The sequence below is a fragment of the Festucalex cinctus genome, chromosome 1 (assembly GCF_051991245.1).
Source record: "Festucalex cinctus isolate MCC-2025b chromosome 1, RoL_Fcin_1.0, whole genome shotgun sequence".
In the NCBI taxonomy this organism is placed as follows: domain Eukaryota; kingdom Metazoa; phylum Chordata; class Actinopteri; order Syngnathiformes; family Syngnathidae; genus Festucalex; species Festucalex cinctus.
In genome coordinates, this window is record NC_135411.1 from 43,632,665 (window position 1) to 43,653,564 (window position 20,900).

At 38.6% G+C, this 20,900-nt stretch overlaps 1 protein-coding gene across 1 annotated transcript in view; it reads left to right on the forward strand.

Annotated features, from left to right (window-relative positions):
* brinp2 (bone morphogenetic protein/retinoic acid inducible neural-specific 2) overlaps positions 1-20,900 on the forward strand; it is a 195,050-nt gene that overhangs the window by 122,330 nt on the left and 51,820 nt on the right. Inside the window, exon 5 of the mRNA XM_077536658.1 lies at positions 8,194-8,299. Within this exon, the coding sequence (XP_077392784.1) occupies positions 8,194-8,299 (106 nt within the window). The remainder of the gene's footprint in view (positions 1-8,193; positions 8,300-20,900) is intronic.

The window sequence follows — 20,900 nt, forward strand, 5'->3', positions numbered from 1 at the left end:
TCAGCTTGCTTTGGGTAGTAGGTGGGGTACACCCTGGACTGATTGCCAGCCAATCGCAGGGTTGAAGCCAATATCACACTGAATTTTGCCCGAGTTCTTTCGAGATGATGATTCAACCATTGAATCACTGGGCACTATAATTCATCCATCCATCCATTTTCTTGACCGCTTATTCCTCACAAGGGTTGCGGGGGGTGCTGGCGCCTATCTCAGCTGGCTCTGGGCAGTAGGCGGGGTACACCCTGGAATGGTTGCCAGCCAATCGCAGACTATAATTCACTCATTACCAACTAGTGTGGTGCCAGTGCATAGCTAGAGACTTTGGGAAGTAATTGGTCAGGGAAAAAAAGTGTTTAGAACACGTTTACTGGTGCCAGCTTTTCTTACTGCTTGCTTTGTACAGTCCGCTATGCATGGAAACAAATCTGCCATTTAATAAGCCACATGTTTTTCAAAGCATGTTTTGTGACACACAAATAACATCACAACACTGATAACATGATTTCATTTGTCTTTCGTCTTTTATCATGCTGTTTTTTTTCCCCGCTGGCAACTTTTCAATTCCATTTGTAGGTCCCAGAATATGTAAGTTTTCATCTTATGCAAGCCTCTGCTATTATCCAACCCAAACGGAGAGAACCCATGACAATTTATGGAGCTTTTGTGAGAACTGGTTAACAAAAATGATTATAGCTAATATTTTAATGTAGGTGATATAGTATGTCTCTGTAGCACATCATTGCGATTTATTTATTTATTCATTTATTATATGCTTATGATTTATTATCCTTGTAAATTATACCGGGCCGCTCGCAGAATTTGACATGCTCTAAATATAAAATCTCGGTGACTGCGATGGTCAGAGTTCCACACAATTCACACATAACTGTTTTGGTCATAATTTTCCATATTGGGTCTATATTGATTACTTGAAAGCACAGTGGGAACGAGGATGTCCTGGAAATAAAACTGTTTTGGCACATCCTTAATAACCTGTAGCTGTTTTTGACATTGAGTGCAATACTCAACCTTTCTTCAAACAACTTACAATGTAAAACATGAAGCGGCGGAAAGAGTTAACACTAAAGTTAAGCCGAACCCTAATCCCCCAAAATAGTATAAATAAAGCAATCAGTTTTAGCCTCACTGCATAAGATCGTCTACAGCTGTATGTGTCACGTTTTAATATCACAATGAGAGACACGAGTGGTACAATCTATGTAACCATGTATGCAACCATTTTGGAACCAATTTAAAACATTTTCACTGTGTGAGGATATTACAGGATTTTTCTTCATTTTGGTGTACTTCATGTAAATGTAAATGCTTTGTGGCTGCATGCATACTATAGTAGATTATATTTCATTCAAGGAACAGAAAGAAACAATCACAATAATGGTAATAAAAACATATGAAGCCTGTTCCTACATCAGTAACCCGAGTCATTTTATTTCCAGCTTCCACAAAGCAGCGCATGGAACACATCTGCTGCTGTGTAATACTAAAACAAAAGATGTTTGTTTTTGATTTGCTGTCAGATGGCTCTGCCACATTCACACATGCTTTGCATCCCCTCGTAGGCCTTGCCTGGGAGCTGTGCACATCTGCTTCACTCATTTCTAATGTCACATTTTAATTCACACATAATAAATGCTGCATGTACCAAAATATAAATTCTGGAGTCAAGATAAACACAAGCACATTTCTCTGACTAAATGTTTTTGTTTTTTGTTTAATCAAGCAAGGGTCTAATATTGGCCATGAATGGGTCCTAGATAGATTATTTGTTTTAACAATGCTTTATGCCAATACATTTCATACTACTTAATTCTGTATAATTTCATTTGAATGCTTTTGTGGGATTATCAGAACAATTGATTGTGTATATTGTGCCCATGTGCAAATGCCGCAAGGCTTTACTGCCAATGCCAAACATTCTGCAGTTGGTAAGAAGGCAAAAAAACAAAACAAGACATATTTGGCAATTTTACAATGTGTTCTTTTAACAAATGGTCAGGAGCCTCAATATTGTGCGAAAAACCCAAACACAGCCGCAACAGCCTGGCACCGCCTCCTCATGCTGTTCACCAGTCTGGTTAGCACTGCTGTGCGATGAGATTACACTCCCCAATAAGAAGTCGGTGAAAGTCAGCCAAAGTGGTTTTGTTGATCACAAAGCATCAACTCCACAGCTACTACACACATTACAGCTGGATTGAGGTCATGCCGTTCTTTATGCTTCTAAATTCTGAAGGTAGTCTACAACAGAATTATCATCTTGGAGGATGGAGCCCAGTCCCAAAGTGTGGAGATATTTATTGATTGATTGATTGATTTCAATAAAATTATAACCATCCCATTGATGGAAAGGCCCACTGGTCTGGTCAAAAATATCTTTGCTACTATAAAATTCATTATATTATTTATATATTATTATAGGGAAGAGATTATTTTGGGTCAATAAGTCACTTTAAATCTAATCAAAATGATATGAGTGGTCGCCCAAGGCTCCATCCATCCTGGGACCTCTTCTGTTAACATCTACATACTTGTACTTGCTCAGATGAGAGGAAACAAAATTGATTATCACAACTATGACAAGCCACTCTACATTTCAACATCCTCAGGTGACCATCGTCCCATACAAGCACTGGGTAAATGCATGCAACAGACCCTGAGTTGATATCCCATAATTTTTTTTTCAAATCACTTTACAAAGCCTCACATTCACACACACATGGTTGGCTGCTGCCATGCAAAGCACTGCCAGGTCCACTGGGAGGAATTCGGAGTACAGTGTCTTACCCAAGGGCATTTTGACATGGTCACAAGGGTTGAGAGGATCGAACCCGCAACCTCACGGTTCGGAGACGACCACTCTACCACTGAGCCCAGTTGCTAGAGTCTTCAATAAGACCAAGAGAAGTGACCACATCACGACTGTTTTGAGGTCTACACTGGCTCCCCGTCTCTCAGAGAATAGACATTTAAAATAGTCTTATTAGACTATAAAGCTCTGAATGGTTTAGGCCCAAAATAAATCAAATGCCTTTTAATCCAGTATGAACCTTTTGGGCTGCTCTCTGTTCCTAAAGTTAGATCTAGGCCTGGTGAGTCGGCCTTCTGTTTTTATGCTTCATTTATCTGGAACAAACTCCCAGAAGGCATCAGATCTACTGAGAGTCTAAATTCTTTTAAATCAAGGTTGAAGACCCACTTGTTTACTGCTGCCTTTAAGTAAAAACATGTTTACTCATCAAATTTTACGCAAAATCTGCACTGCAACTTTTATTTTAATGTGATTTCTTCGTCACTGTTTTTAATCATTGTTTACGTGCGTCTCAAAATACTTTAATTACTGTATTTACTAGTTTTCCCTTTGTCATTGTATTTCAATGCTCTGTGTGAAAGCACCGTGAATCGCCATGTCACTAAATTGTGCAATACAAATAAACTTGACTTGACCACGTATATGTTCCATTTACAGTAATTTCTCTGGTTCCACACATAGAGCGCATCCAGAAAATATTCACAGTAGGGGTGGGCGATATGGTAAAAATGTCATATCACGATTTTTTAAAAATAAATTCACGATCTTGATTTTATCACAATTCTTTTTTTTTTTACATATTTTGAGACTAATCTTCACATTTCTGAACATTTTTGTAAATTTTAAAACATATTTACAATGTATATAAAACTCTAAAAGAAAAAAAAAAAGACATCTTAAGCCAACTAAGCTTTCTGAACAGGTTTCAATTGAAATAGTGCAATTATAGCAGCTGTGGTCTATATTCTCCCAGACTACAGGAGGCAGTAAAGAGTGCCAACGGTGTATGAACATCGCTAGTTAACGCCACAATAGAAGTTGATCATGTTTCTTCCTCAATAAATGAGTTAGCAAAGTAAATAAAAAAACAGAATTGGGAAGTGGAAAACTGTTTACGACAGCATTTGCTCGTCCGCGAGTCTGCGTAGTTTACAAATTCTCGTAGGTGTGCGTGTGGGCAATGTGGACGTGTCGCGGCGCGGGGAGAGTTGCGTACTCGTTGGCTGTCGGGTCAGGTTCCGAGGTGGCCAGGCCACGCTGGCACCGGCGGGGAGGGGGGCGTCCCCGCGGCCCCAGCGGCCGGGCGGTCGGAGCTCCCGCAAGCGTCCGACACGCGACCGCGCGTGCCCTCGGCCTTGTGTTTGTGCGAGTGAGTAAGTGGAGGGAGGGAAAAAAAGAAAGACCACACGGATGCATCAAGTATAAACCAAGCTTGAGCCCGCATAAAGTTGAACTGTATAGAATGTGCCGCAGACGATCTTGACGATCTGTCAGCTTTATGAGATCGTCAACACATTAAAGTTCTTAACGATCTAATACCGTCATTTCGCCCACCCTAATTCACAGTGTTCAAAATTTTCCACATAGTGTTGTTGGAGTTGGAGCTTATTCCGATTGCCACACTCTGGCTGCTATGACTGGTGCATGGACACAGAGCATCAGGCAGGGCAAGAGGGAAGCGATGCCAGCAAGATATGAACGTTGTGGGCTGATGGGGGATTTGAATGGATTTGACAACAAACTGTTTGGAAATTCAAAGAATGGAAGCCAACTCTGCCTCTTGGATCACCCATACTCGACTCTAAGAGGAGAGTGAGGGCATCAGATTGAATTTCTTGCACCCAACATATTCTAAAAAAAAAATAGTAACCACTTCATATTTCCAATTCTCATTTCTCTCTAAGACGTGATGACAACACAGTGCAGACTTATTGACGATGGAGTGTTTAATCAGAACAAAGGCAGCAAAAAAAAACAAAAAATGTACAAGAGGATGTAAGAGCAACATTGAGAAAAGGTATTGAAGAAAGGCATCTGAAGGTAACTCTGAAACAAAAAGACCAAGATGATTTATAGATTCAAAGCCGCAGAAGTATCCAGGAATCTTTGAAAGAAATTGCCTCCTCTATTGTTAGCCCTGTGTGGAGAATGTACAAATAAGTGACTTATGTCACAATACAAAATTAAAGTACTGGGCTTTGGTCCGCCATTGTTCAATTTTTCCAGTATTGGTGGTTGGGATCTCACATACTAAAACCCCACAGAAGCATTGTTCCCTCTAATTTTCCATGTGCCTGTGCATTCACAAAAAAATGTCTTGAGTATTCCTTGTACTATGATGAACATCATGCACGGACTTATATATGAATGGACTCACAATGTCACGTGTTCACCATAGCGAGAAGCGACGCCACCGGTGGCCATCTTACGTTGCCACCCACTAATCCCACCGAACTTGAAAATATGGATTTTCCCGCAGCGTTTCCATGTTATGTATACCGTCCCTACGGTGAAAATGTCACCATGTGTGGCATATGGTTGTACCAATACGTTTGCGAGAAGCATTACATGCACATTTCATTGGTAAGAATGCATTTATAAAATGTCTCTTATAAGATATATCTGAGTGTTACTCAACGACGTGTCCGCATTATGTTGTCAGAGCCATGAATGAAATTAAAGTAAAGCCCATCAGGACAAATTTGGCTCTGAAATGTAAACCTATAAATGTATATAAATAAATATAAACTGTTAGTCCATTTATATACAGTAAGCCCTTGGCAACATCAGACCTGCACATGGTGGCCAAACCAGTATCACACCTGTCCAAAACCAGAGATCATAAATTACGTATTTAAAAAAAAATAAATCAAACCACTTGTATATCAGATTTGTGACACTGATAGAATCAGCCCTAGTTTGTTCCTTGTTTTTAATCACACAGGTTATTTAAGCATAATTAAGTCATAAAACAATTTGTATAAATATAGCAATGTCCACTCAAAACTAATGGAAAACATGTCATTTATTAAAACGTGAATATTTCTGAAACGCATGAAGAGCCTCATTTAAGTGAATCGCATCAACAACGGCCATATTTGGACTTCCTGAATGGAGTGGTTTGCGTGTCGCCCGCGGTCTCGTCAGTGCTTAGTGTGAGTGTTTGTGTAATCCAGTGGTGTCAAACATAAGGCCCGCGGGCCGGATTAAAACCCTTTGCGGGCCCGAGATGATTTTGTAAAGTTTAAAAAAAAAAATAATAATAAATTGTAATGTCGGACTAATTAATCAGCCGGCCACAATCAAAATATCTAAAATTTGTCATTTCACAAGCAGTCCTCAGATGCACAATGCAACTTGTACGGATAATCATCCTGGATGGCATTATTTTACACACAACTTAAAGTTACGTGTTGTGTTTAATTATTATTATTATTTTAGTCATAGACCGACAAACGTGTTAAATACGACAAAAATTCAAGAGCTAACATGAGTTTGACACCCCTGGTGTAATCTATCTATGTATGCTTCAAACTACAGCAGAACAATTGGGCGCACACCCAAACTGCTATTGAAGCTGTAAAGGAAGTGGGAAGGGTGTCCTGTTGTGTGTGTACGGTCGGTGTCACTGTGGCCTTGTGTTGTCCATTCATTTTGGACGGAAGCGCTCCAACCCACGACACAACATAGGTGTTCCCTTTGGATTTAAGAATTTTTTTTTTTGGTCACGTTTTTCTTTCCCAATCCCACATGTGCTATTTAAAGTTTTCAATTTCTTTATATGAAGATAAAAATACAAACAGTAAATACAGCTCAGGTTAGGATTTTATTTTATTTTTTTAATGTGCTGCAGGCATTTGCTGTGCGTTGAGGGGGTTGAGAGCACTGCGCGATTGCGCATGTGCGCAGCTTAGAGGGAACACTGCACAGAAGTAATGTTTTCTTGCTTAATGTGACTGTGAAAATGTCGTAAAAAAAAACAACTACTAGAACGTCTGAACTTTATTTGAGGTTAATCAGAGGTACTTTGAAAGGTAGCAGGAGTGTGCTGACTCCTTTTTAACATGAATGTGATTGGTTCATTATGAACACAGCAGTTTCCTCAATTATAAGAGGGTGTGCACACTTGTGCAACTTCAGCTTATGTTTTATGAAATTACAGGTGTTGGTTATAATTTTGAGGGGAACGGTGTTCAGTTTTATAATATGGCTGTAATGTAACAAAATGTAGAAATAGTGAAGTGCTGTGAATACTTTATTGATACACTGTACATTTATCGTGAATATATCCATCCATCCATCCATTTTCTTGACCGCTTATTCCTCACAAGGGTCGCGGGGGCTGCTGGCGCCTATCTCAGCTGGCTCTGGGCAGTAGGCGGGGGACACCCTGAACTGGTTGCCAACCAATCGCAGGGCATACAGAGACGAACAACCATCCACACTCACAAGCACACCTAGGGACAATTCGGAGCGCCCAATTAACCTGCCATGCATGTCTTTGGAATGTGGGAGGAGACCGGAGTACCCGGAGAAGACCCACGCGGGCACGGGGAGAACATGCAAACTCCACCCAGGAAGGTCCGAGCCTGGACTCGAACCAGAGACCTCAGAACTGGGAAGCGGACGTGCTAACCACTCGACTACCGTGTCGCCCTATCGTGAATATATTGCATGTAAATGTACTGATTTTTGTACGTTAATTTCAAACTTGAGTAATCAGTCAAACTAAAAATAATCTACAATTAAAAAAAGAAAAAAGCCTTTTTAGTAGGGCTGGGAATCTTTGACTGTCTCACGATTCGATTTGATTACGATTTTTGGGTCTACAATTCGATTCAGAATCGATTTTTGATTCTCGATTCAAACAATTTTCGATTCAAAATTATTTAACTGACAAATGATTTCTGCTTCAATTTACAGATATGCACAACATTGTCATGATGTACTCCAGTCTGCTTTGCAAGACAAAATAACAAATAGAGACATTAATGTGTTTTTTTTTTGTTGTTTAAACATTTATTCATTTTGTATTGTAAGTGCTTTTTCCACAAAAACAGCATGTGGGCTACAACTGCCTTTTCCCCTCCTTCTTCTTCATTTCTAATTTAAATAAAATTGATTTTTGGATATTCATTTCGATTTGATTAATAAGTGAGAATCTCGATTCTTTTATGAATCGATTTTTTGGCACACCCCTACTTTTTAGTAGAAACCACATCCATTTTTAATTGTTCTCTATAAATATAGAAGTGCAGTTATGTAATTGTTTGCCATTAAAATGACAGCATGCCATTATGATTTGCGTGTTCACATCTGTTTTCTATTTCTTTGGTGAACATACCTTTCTTCCTGTTTCCTAGGTAACTGAAACAAGGACGGGTCCTCTCGGCTGCAGTAACTACGACAGCTTGGATTCAGTTAGCTCAGTGTTGGTGCACAGTCCAGAAAATAAGATCCATCTAAAAGGTATGCTTGTGTAACACACTAGCACACACCCACAAGCAAACAAACCCCTCGCCTCCATTCATTTTAAATTCATGAGCAAACGCACAACTTCCGTGAAGCCAAAGTCCACATAAGGAACAAACTTTTTTTTTTTTTTTCCCTTCCTAAAGTGACTTAGAGGCACATATGCTTGCCACCTCCATACCTCCATCCACTGACTTGCAGCATTCCCATCGCGCACAATCTATACAAAGAAGGTGTCCTGCGCTGCGCTCGACCAGGATGACCCTTTGCTTTACGCTGCAGTAGTTCATATGTCTACCTTGCTTGGCTGACTCGCCGTCTCATGGGCAATCTGCTATCTTAGCAGGCTGAAGATGGACTGTGTCCTGCCACACTGACCCTGTTCCAACCCCTTAAGTTACACATAGAGCACTCAAGGAGGAATAAAGTATTTTGAGGTTGTTGTTTTTTGTTTTTTTAATCATCAACGGTTTGAAAAATCAATATGTGTACTGTTTGAACTACTCTTACATAAATGTTGTGTTTATCTTTACCTTGTAATACACATATTACCTTTGTAATGTATTTTCCAAACCGCTTATAATCACCAGGGTCGCTTGATTATCGTAAATGACTCTCACTGAGGGACTTCTCATTGTTTTTAAAAATACATTAATTAGCTCCCAAAGAACAGTTCCGTGGATGAAAGAAAACATTGCAGATATTTTCTATTTTGTCTGAATCATAAATTAGAAAATACAAAAAGTGATTTGTCTATTGTGTTTAATAATTTAGTGGAAGCAGCAGCATCTCCTTCTAGCTTGGTTAGGGTTTGTCGGTTGCTCAAATGAAATGCACCATAATGTGAAATTACTGGTATTTCACATTATCAAAGAAAGACGTATATCAACCATTATAGCATTTTGCCTTATAATTGCATCCCTTTTTTTTTTTTCCCAATGTCATGTCTGGGGCTCCGTATATTTATATTGTGACGTAGACAGTTTGGTTGTTGGTATGCTGTTAGTCTGCCATAAAATTATAAAAATGGCTCAGACTTAAATAATTAAAAAAATGGGATGTTTGATGCCGCTTTTTTTTCCAGACGATACCAGTATGAGTACTCCTCAGACTCCTGAGTAGTCACCAATACCACTAGTACTTTCAATAAATAAAATCCCCCCCCCCTTTCCTCCCCCAAAAAACAATGAAAGATAATAGACCTTACCGTAAACCACGGCCACGTGACCTAGTAAAGCAATCAAGATATCATGTCTGTGTCGGCACGTGCATTTGGCTGCGAACAAACAAAGCAATCCAGCTTCCGGTGGTGCATTGCGTGGTTATCCAAAGGCAATTAAAATCAATAAAAATGGTTCAACGCTGTAGTCACGGCTTGGGTAAGAGTGATAACCATTTTTTCGATTGACTGAAAGGAAGTGCCCTTACCTAAACCCTCAAAAAACTATGAAAAATGTCTGCGCTGGATCAAACAAAACCACACGACCAGTTGAAACCCTCCAAAATTACCAGAAACGACTACGTCTGCAGGTAATGTTCTCCATTGTTGTTTTTAGCCAAAGGCTAACGATAGTGTAGCTAACCTTCCACGTGTTTGTTTGTTTGTTTGTTTGCTTACTATTTACTATTAATACCAGCAAAACATTGAAACTATGAGGTAATGTAAATTCATTCTTACCCTGCTTGACAGGAACAATGTCCAAAAACTTGGGTTTTGCTGACAATCAGTGAAGTGAGTAATTGTATGGTGAGGGAGTGAAGATATCCTTCACTAAAAAATTTAAAGCCCCTCTGCTTGCTTTGAGGAGAAATATCTGCGTCCTGACAATACCTGACTGAAAAATCACAAGATAGATCTGACAACCTTGCCATTCCTGCGGATGCTCATCTTGACCGGTAAATGTCCGAGGGCACTGCTTGTCGCATTTAGTGGGCGGGGAGGGGCGTGCCACGGTAAGGTATAGTATAGAATACACGATGATATGAATCGAAATAAATAAATTAATGAGCAATTTTTAATGAACATTTGTCAGATGTGTGCCTAATGTTCCCGATCATAAAACGGCCACAAGAGAGCTGAAGATAGTGCGAGTACCAATACCTTGAAATATGGCCGTGTTTTGGCCCGATACGAAACCTGGTATCTGTACACAGCCATACCTAAAGAAAATCAACCATCGAAAACCAATTTCTCAATTTCCAAATCCTAGCAGTAAAATCAGCGAGAGAGCATTACACATTCACATAATACTACAATATCTTACCCATCCATCCATTTTCTAGATCACTTATCCTGTTCAGGGCCGCCGATCTAACACGATGTGCTAATTAAAACAAGAGCTTTACTCTGTGCATGGTGAACTCACTTTTTAGGAAGAATAACTGTATATCTGTTATTGCCATGGCAACCTACATCACCGGCTTTAGTGGTCTATAATAGTTGTTGTACTGCACAGAGACCATTTGTTGTTTTAACACTAGTGTCCATAGTTGAATGCAATGTTTGTAAAATTGGTGCAACACACTAAAGAGTCATTACTCTATATTCAAGGCAAGTTATGTTCGAGTATCTCAGTAAGTTGTACTTCAATTATAGATTAGATACATTGTGTTACATATACCATGCATTCATTTGATCGAAGTCTTATTTTCTATTATTTTTTTCCCTGTGTGGAAAAAAAGACAAACCCAACCATAAGAAGAGAATACAAAAATCAATAATTCATGTTAAATAACCATCTGGTCTCAAAATTGGGTGATAATAGTCATACAGAGCACCATTACATTTGTAAGAGGTTTGATTAAAGCAAATGGACTCTTAATGTCACACTGATTATTTCTTAATATTGAATGCAACTGGGCGTGTATTGTAATATCTCAGGTCCTGACTTTTTCCATGTGGGTAGAAAAATAGTCCACAATCTTACAAGAAATAATTACAAAAAAAGCTGCAACAACAAAAAAATTAAATACACGGTACATTAGCATCTTGTTATTCTTCCCAGAGTTGTGGGAAAAAAAAGACCCTCCAATTTTCCCAGATAATGATGATTATCAGGAGTGAATGTGGGAAAAACAGCCAGCTGAAAATGAAAACACACTCTGAGAGCACTAAATTAGTAGATCTCTCATTTTGACGCTTCTCCAAATTGGTTAGGTGTTTTAAAATTCTGTTAGAGCTAGCTTAAGGTAGAGGTACAATTAACAAAATGTACTTATTGTAGGACACGCATGCACGCACTCACACACGAAAGGAATATTGTAAGTACCAAGTACATCAAATGAATGTTGTCTTCTGTAGCGCTTTCATTTGAATTCTCAATCCTCTCATTTGCAACAGGATGAACCATCTGACATTGCACAACCTTTGCCCTTCTTATAAATTATAAAAGACATAAAAGAAAGACTATCCGTGTTACATTGTGTTGTAGGAAAAAAAAGATTGCAGCTCTCTTTGCTGCACACTCTCCAGGCAAGAAAAAGAACATTGTCTTTGTATTTTGTATTCCCTGTATGCTCCCACACCATTGTTCTCACGTTTTTTTCTGATCTCTGGCTCTGATTGTATGCCTATTTGTTGTACACCTTGAGGGTTTGTGTGATGGTTTGGGTGTGTGCGTGTGCGCGCGTGTATGCGTGTGTGTGTTCAAGTGAATTGAACACTGCTGCTTTAGTGTACCACCGGTGGCTCTCTCATGAAACTACTTGAGTGTAGGGTTATGTCTGAACAATCACATTGTTTTTCTCTTCATATATTTGTTCTAGCACTTGCATTTGTTCTAGGTGATGGATGGATGGATGGATGGATTGATGGAGTGTCTTTGACAACACTCTTAACTCATTCACTGCCAGTCATTTTCTAAAATTTTGAAATTGTCAATACTCACGTGATATTACATTCAATAATTATATATAAACCGAATCTACCAAATAACAGAATAGACTCCCTACTTTTTGCCCCGTCCCATTCTTTTATAATTGACAGCAGAAAAATGTAGGTTTGCCAAAATACAGCCATTTCTCCTATGGACTCTGAACCTGTGTTTATTTCGTATAAAATGGGGGCAATGATGTCATCTACCGGTGGTTGGGCATCAGTAAAGTTGTTTCCAAGTTTGATATTTACAGTGGAGCATGCTCAGATTCGCCCCCATTTAGCACCGCTCTAAAAAATACAATTGACAAGTATACTTGTCAAAGGCAGTGAATGAGTTTTAAAGGGGAAGTTAAGTCAAACATTGTATTTAGAATAATGTATTTTTTTGCGGACAATGAATTAAAGCAGCAAAATCCACCCATTTTTATCCATCTCCGGGGGCGGCCATTTTGTCACTTGCTGTCGACTGAAAATGACATCAGAGTTGCTCAGGGCTCAGGTAATGACCAATCATAGCTCACCTGTTGTCTGGTTTTGATCATGTGCCATTTGCAGGCTGAGATCTTAGCCACCATGATGATATTTTCAGTCGACAGCACGTGTCAGTACAAGGCAAAATTAGATGGGTGGATTTTTATGCTTAATTCATTGACCACAAACACAATATTGATCAGAATGTTGTGTTTAGACTAGTTGGGACATGTACAACACATTGATTGACTTGACTTCTTGTTAAGGACTTCATTTTTTTTAATTTTTTTTTATAAAATGTACTTCATTCAGTGAAAAAGGAAGTTAATATTGATCTTTATATCAATATAGACATAGCAAGTACTAATAATAGTCATGACATTCAAGAAGCTAAAACATTATATTAGTGTGGTGGTTTTACATTGGAGGAAGAGCTATAGACAACAATTTGTGAAAATGTGTGACTTTCAGTCAGCATGGACATTGCTTGTGGTGTACCCCAGGGCTCAGTGCTGGGACCTTTTTATTTCATCCATACATGACATAAGTAGACTTTCTAATTTACTACAAATTGTTTTGTTTACTGATAACACAAATATTTTCAGAACAAGCAAGAAGCTCATGGAGGAAATCACCTTAGGAATGACTACAAAAGTATCCATCCATCCATCCATCCATCCATCCATCCATCCATCCATCCATCCATCCATCCATCCATTTCCTTGACCTCTTACTCCTCACAAGGGTTGCTGGGGGTGCTGGAGCCTATCCCAGCTGGCTTCGGGCAGTAGGTGGGGTACACTCTGAACTGGTCGCCAGCCAATCGCAGGACTATAAAAGTAGTTTGATGTAAATAAATTATTCCATTTAGATCAAACTACGTTCTTACTGTTTGGAAATCACAATAGAATGGTGATATAAAGTTGATAGGTGTTAATGTGGAGAAAGTTGAAGATGTTACATTTTGGGTGTGGTTATTGACAACAAAATCTCCTGGAAACCTCACATAAAACATTCTAGCCAAAGTTGCCAAAAATAGCTCAAACTTATAATATTTTTCATTATAAAGTGCTGTGCATTTTATATTGTTCACTTCTTTTGCCATACTGTATTTGAATTACTGTGTGGAAATCTGTGTCAACACCTACAAATCTTTACTCCAACTGGTATGCACACCCCCAAAAAGACCTATCAGAATGGTTCATGAGTCAGCTTTCTAGGATCATACAAAACCTTTATTTTTATTTTTTATGCCAGCCTCCTAAAGCTTCATGATCGGATAGAATATCAAACAACTTTGTTTTTGTATAAAGCCAGACATGAACAACTACTCAATAATTCACACATTTCAAAGATAAAAAGGGAGGAGCTAATTACAGGGGAAAGCTCAGCTTTAGAACCAGGAGTGTTCAAACAACTATGAAGAGAATGTGCATTTCAGTCAGTGGTGTGATGATTTGGAATAAACTTACTGATGAGCTCAAAAGGTGGTCTAAGCATGAATCTGTTCAGAAGAAGACTCTGACCCATTATACCCATATTATCACTAAATATTCCGCATATTTAGAATATTGGATCAAACAAATAGGTAGTATTCGTGTAATTGTAAACTATAAATACGATTAAATATGAAATACACTGTAAATATGATGGTACAAGGTTTGTACCTTGGGAGGTGTCAATGGTATAACGGTTAAAAACAAAAACATGTTTGTAGCATTGGTTGAGAGGACTCATGGCAATCGGATCATCATCATTGTTGGTGATTGGTGAAAACTGGAGTGGGGTAGGGTTAAGCAACCCTGTACTTCATCTTACCCCTTATTGGACATTTTAAAAAGGACGTGTATGTGCGTATACTGATAGGTGTGTACGATATTGTTTATAATGTTTTGGTCAGAGATGGGAAAAGTACTGACATTCTATACTTGAGTAAAAGTACAATTACTTGCATAAAAAATGACTTTGGTAAAAGTAAAAGTACTCATTCAAATAATTACTCAAGTAAAAAAGTACAAGCTCTAAAATGTACTTCACGAGTAAAAGTAAAAAGTATTTTTCCCGGATGTTTCCTCTTTGTGTCAAGACAACTAAATTAAAAAAAATCATCACTTAGCAAACCCTTAAAACTGACTAAATCGCCTCATGAAGCCCTTGCAGCATTTTTTTACTCCTCTAGATGGTGCCCTTGGTTTAAAGATGCAATGGAAATTAATTAAGTTACCACCACTTGCCTTAAATACCTGTATAAATTATATGCTTAATGGTTTATACAGGAGGAAACTTGTATTTTTTTATTTTTATTTTTTTTTAAGAATTATAACGGTAAGATGCCTCTGCCAAATCTAATATTGGGGTTTAAGGAACTAAGCAATTAAAGAAAAAGTCTTCATAGCAGCACATACCATACCATAGTTAATACAGTCGTCTGCTCGGTCTATTGGCTATCCAGTCATATATTCAGATCAGTGCATTAACCAGGGCCAAGCTAACGAAAGGGTAATGATTATTTAGCTTTACTGTACCTTACCTCGATAAGTTGTTTCAGATTGGATGGGGAATTCTTGTCGGCAGTTAGCTCGTGGACTTTAGATTTACACAGCACACAATGCACTCGCCATGAATCGTTCTTTCGAGCCGACCAAGGTGAACATTTCCCGCAGGGAAAAAATGGGCAGACCGGGTAGCCAGCCGACTCGCTAGTTCCTTCTGAGTCGAGTCCATAATGTTGACAGTTTCAAACTTGTTTCGACTTGGACATTGGGTCATCTCATAGGTTGAGATGGAGCCTATCACAAGCAGGGATGTCGGAGACAGTGTGTAACGCTTCATATGATTGGCCGTAATGGCCAAGCCAGGAACACGGACGTGCAAAAGCTGCCGTCACTTTTTAATCGTTGTCATGTACGTAAAACAAAAGGTAACAAGTAAAGACCCTTTGTTTTGAAAATGTATCGAGTAAAAAGTACAGATACTGTTTTTAAAATGTAACGAATAAAAGTAAAAAGTATTCTAAAAAATAAATACTCGAATACTGGAAAAAAACACTCAAGTACAGTAACGAAGTATTTGTACTTCGTTGCTTCCCATCTCTGGTTTTCGTTATGTGGTTCTTGACATGTCTGGAATGAAAATAAAGAGCGAAAGATAGCGATTTCCAAGAAAATTAAATCCAAGCTATTTCACAAACTCAATATTAAACATATACAGTATAATACAAAGACAAAAATATGACAAAAGACCCTGGAAACGATACACTATGCAGTTGCTGAGACAGATCATTTCACAGTTCAGCCATAAAATGGATCTGAAAGCATCACATTTGAGTCACAAGTGTCGACACTATTGCTTCCAGCTGCTTGGTGGTCTTACAGGGACACTATAAAATCTTGTGACATGTCGGCACCCAAAGCACACTATGCAGTTTTAGATCTCAGTTGGAAATCCATCAAAAGCAACTGCTCGTTCTTGGGATAAGGAATGACAAGTGCAGGTGCTGCATGATGAGAGGTCTGTCAAGCCCTCTTTTTTTTTTTTTAGTGCTTGGCCAGACTTCAACCTGAGCAAATCCTCTGTATGCCACCTGTCAAACGTCAACCTCTTCAACAACACAGCATGACAAAAGCTTGGCTATTTCTTATCTTTGCCTCTTCTAGCATCATCATCATTACAACTATTTTGAAATTGTTAAAATGTATTTTATTTGTAGATGACACCACTTTGTTTTATTTGGGAAAAATAATCATAATGTATTACAAGTAATAGAGAAAGAGTTTCAGAAAATTATGAAGTGGTTCAATGCCAACACACTAGTAAAACCAGATTTGTGATTTTTAGCTGTAGGAATATTGATGTTGAAGCAACACTGTCAGTGCAAGGTACAGCAATAGAAAGAACTAATGAAATAAAGTTTGTAGGTATTATTATTATTGATGAACACTTAACATGGAAATCACATATAGAATATGTGAAAACTAAGGTATCACAAACTAGCAGTTTTATGCAAGGCTAAAGAATCCTTGAACAAGAATGCTTTGTTATTGTTAAATAATTCATTGATTGTTTCATACCTGACCGATTGCATTGAAGTGTGGGGGTGTGCAGCCAAATCCCACACCGATTCCATCTTTCTTTTACAGAAACGTGCAATTCGTGTCGTTTGTGGCTGCGGATACGGAGACCACACTAATCCGTTATTTATACAACTAAAAACTTTCAAATTTAATGAATTGGTGGAGTTTAACCGTCTCGAAATAATGTTTAAAGCCCATCGTGAAATTTTACCAGTTAATATACAAATTAAATAAAAAAAAAAATAAAAAAAAAGGGGGGGGGGGGTGAGTATAAATTAAGTGGAGCAGATATTTTCTCCAAAGAAAAATATAGAAAAAAAACAAAAAGGACGATTATTATTATTGTTATTTCAACTTAAGATGTCAGTTTATGGAACAATCTGGATTGTAAAACAAAATCATCCCAGTCTATCTGTATCTTTAAAAACTTGACAAAAGCTCAATTACTGGAAAAATACATATAGCACAAAGACATGCTGCTTAATTATTATGTAGAATTGTTATATTGAAAACATCTGGACTGCTCACTGTCATTTACTTTGTGTTGATTATTTTTTTTTATTGTTGATTAGGTGCAGATAACATAAGTTTTACTTCTTTCTGTCCCCTTTCATTTCTCGTTTTTTTAAGGAAAGAAATCAACTGAAATGAATTGAAAGTGCTTAAAGGCACGGTCTTCCGTTTTCACAAATGCACTATATAAATACAGGATGTATACACATGAACTCCTTCTCAGTCTACACCTCTGGGCTTCTGTTAATGTGTGGTGGTGATTTTTTCCTAAAGCCTGTATTTTGCCATTTTGTGTTTGTTTTGTCAACAGCGGGACGTTTCTGTGGACAGACAGTTGTTTACCCCTCCAGCCAATCGCAGAGCGGTGGGTGGTGGGGGGCGTGTCGCAGACGTGGCCGGGCGAATATGTCGGCTGCATGACGTCACTTCCGCGGCAACTTGACAGCACGTATGGATTTATTTATTTGTTTTCACTCACTCACTCACACATGTAAGCTTGTGTGAGTGAGTGGGAAAAAAAATCGGTTCGTGCTATCAAGTTGCTGCGGGAGTGACGTCATGGCCCCGTCTGCAACACGCCCCCTCCTGAGTGAAAACGGAAGACCGTGCCTGAATGCAATGGATGTAAGAAATGAGCTTGAGGGACACAATATGGCGAGAACTTGTGCAGGAGGGAAATTGCCATTTAAATGGAATGCCAAAAGCCCTTGATAAACAGAGGCTCTATTTATTCCTGCAGTCTCACTGTTCATTTTGCACACAAGCTTCACATTACACAAAGCAAACAGAAAAACTCTAAACAACCCTGGAAAAATGACATCTCTTTTTTTTGTACAAATCCTGCTGGATGTAATGAACATCATGAGCTGAGTCATAGCCAAATCCGTTTATGGTACATAGACCAAAACACTCTGTGAAGCACCAATAAAGGCTTAAAAACACACTTAAGGCATTTTCACACTGCACTTACCTCAGTGCAGTGCCCTTTTGACCAACTTATTCATTTATGTGGGCTGCCCCGACTGAAAAAATGTTTCTTTGTGCAGTGCTGCTGTGATGACAGACGGCACAATCAAAAGGACTGACAACAGCAAGTGATTTTGGCTGATTGAAGTAAATTAAATTGACAAAATGGAGGCTAGTTTATTGTTATCATTTTTTTTAAATTAGATTTTTTTTGTCTGTTTAGCCTTTAATTGTGGTGTCCTGCTGTCCAAGCTCTGGGACACACAACAAACCATGCACCCTGATGTGGGTAAGAATTAGAGCTGTCAAACAATTATTTTTTTTAATCAGATTAATCACAGCTAGAAGTTTGATTAATCATGATTAATCACTGACTTAAAAAGGCTTTTTTTCCCCAACATATTTTGCCCACTAAATTTGAAGCGCACCTGTTATTTGTTAATTTTTTCGACATTTAATGTTATGAGGACATCTTCAAAAATGTATATCCACTGCACACGCTCATCCTGCTTTTTCTAATCAACTAATTATTTGCATAATTTAAAATGGGGGAAAAGATGACCGACGGCATATGTAAACATACTTTAATGCATGTAGTTGTGTTTATTGCTCAAACTCGAATGTCTTCCTTTAACGTAACCATCCGCTGTCGGCTAAAAAGGATCATCTGCGGTCAAAATTAATAGTGTGATTAATCTGTGGTAATACAATGATTAATGCGATAATTTTTTGTGATTAATTAATTAGTTAACGCTTTAACTTTGACAGCACTAGTAAGAATGCACAGAAATGGACGGGGGTTTATCAGGTTGGTTGAAAATAATCGTGTGAGTGTGCCAAAACTCACAGGAAGAGTCAGTATTTGTTCTTACTGTGTTTTTAGTTGCTATTATTTTAGTCTATTCTTATTTCACTTTCTCATTGTTTTGATTTTGTCGTCCTTTCAGGCGGCACGGTGGTTAGCATGTCCGCCTCCCAGTGCTGAGGACTCGGGTTTGAGTCCAGGCTCCGGCCTTCCTGGGTGGAGTTTGCATGTTCTCCCCGTGCCCGCGTGGGTCTTCTCCGGGTACTCCGGTCTCCTCCCACATTCCAAAGACATGCATGGCAGGTTAATTGGGCGCTCCGAATTGTCCCTAGGTGTGCTTGTGAGTGTGGATGGTTGTCCGTCTCTGTGTGCCCTGCGATTGGCTGGCAACCAGTCCAGGGTGTCCCCCGCCTACTGCCCAGAGCCAGCTGAGATAGGCGCCAGCACCCCCCGTGACCCTTGTGAGGAATAAGCGGTCAAGAAAATGGATGGATGGGTGGATGGATGGATTCAAAGACTTTATTTTCTCAAAATTCAAGGATGCCACCATCCAAGGATTTTTCTTTTCTTTTTTCTCTTAACACACATTTCCATATGACATGGCATAAAATACAATCCCTGAGGTCCCAGGTTAGCCCAGTCAGTCCCAAGACTTGGTAAAATAACACAAGATAAAAATATATAAAAGAAAATTTCAGTGGTTTACAGCAGTTGTAAACGAGTAAGAATGGTTTTATTATTGACACATAAATCCATACAATAACCTGGTATACTTTGTGAATTTTTTTATATGGACTTGTCATTCAATGCAGAGAAGCTTAATAGCAAACATTTGTGTATAAGTGGCACCCGTTGAAAAGGAATTGGGGAAGGGGTTAATTGTATGCATTATATATTTTTAAATAATCGGCAGATTAATCGGTGATCAGTATTTTTTTTTCCTGCCAGTAATCGGTATCGGCCTCAAAAAATGCATATCGGTCGGGCCCTATTCTTAAGTAAAGTCAAGACTAGGGTAACCAAATTTTCAAAATTAATAACCAGGATGTTACAATTTTGCTGAAAATGAAAATGACCTGCGTAATATCTAGACAAAACAATGTGGTTGGCAAAATCTGACCCAAGGCTCAAAAATTGTCCGAGTCAAAACATAATGTGTGGGTCACACTAACCAGGGCTTTCCTTCAAAACTGTGACAGATATTGCCAAGCAGAAGCTGTAAAAGTCACCAGGCGATTACTTCCTGTTTAGTTGCTTCAGAACCAGTGCCAAATATGGGCAAACTTGTGCCGTCCTGCGTCCTCCCGCGCTGTGAGCAACATGAAATCCAAGTGTAGTGTGAAAGCGCCATTCCACATCAAGACACACACTCTTACAGACACGAAAATAAGAGGAGTGGTCACAAGGGAGGCTTAGTACCTTCAAATTGCTCAAAATGAAAAGTGCAGTCTCCTGGAGATCGACAGATTGGCAGTGAGGGTCGTGTGTGCGTGTGCGTGTGTGAAATAGATGGCAACAGCAAGCAATAGGAAAAAAGGTTTCAATTTTCACTCAGCTCTGCTGCCACAACATAAAATAGACATTAATGGAGTCTCTTTTAACATCATATTATGTATATATAATGCCAAAAACCTTTTAATTAACAGTAGGCATGTACAGCTAAGTGCAGTTATATAAGTTTTATTGAAGGGCATCTAAATAGATTCTTTTTATATGTATTGGATTGAAGCATTCTGTATAGCTACATAAACAACATCATAAAATAGCTACTAAAATACATGTTTGCCCATTTTACTATTTACATTTTGTCACCAATGAAGACAAATGGATCCATGTATCAGTAGAGTTGTGTTTTCTTTGCTCGCACAGTCTCACTATTAGAAGTTTGAAAGT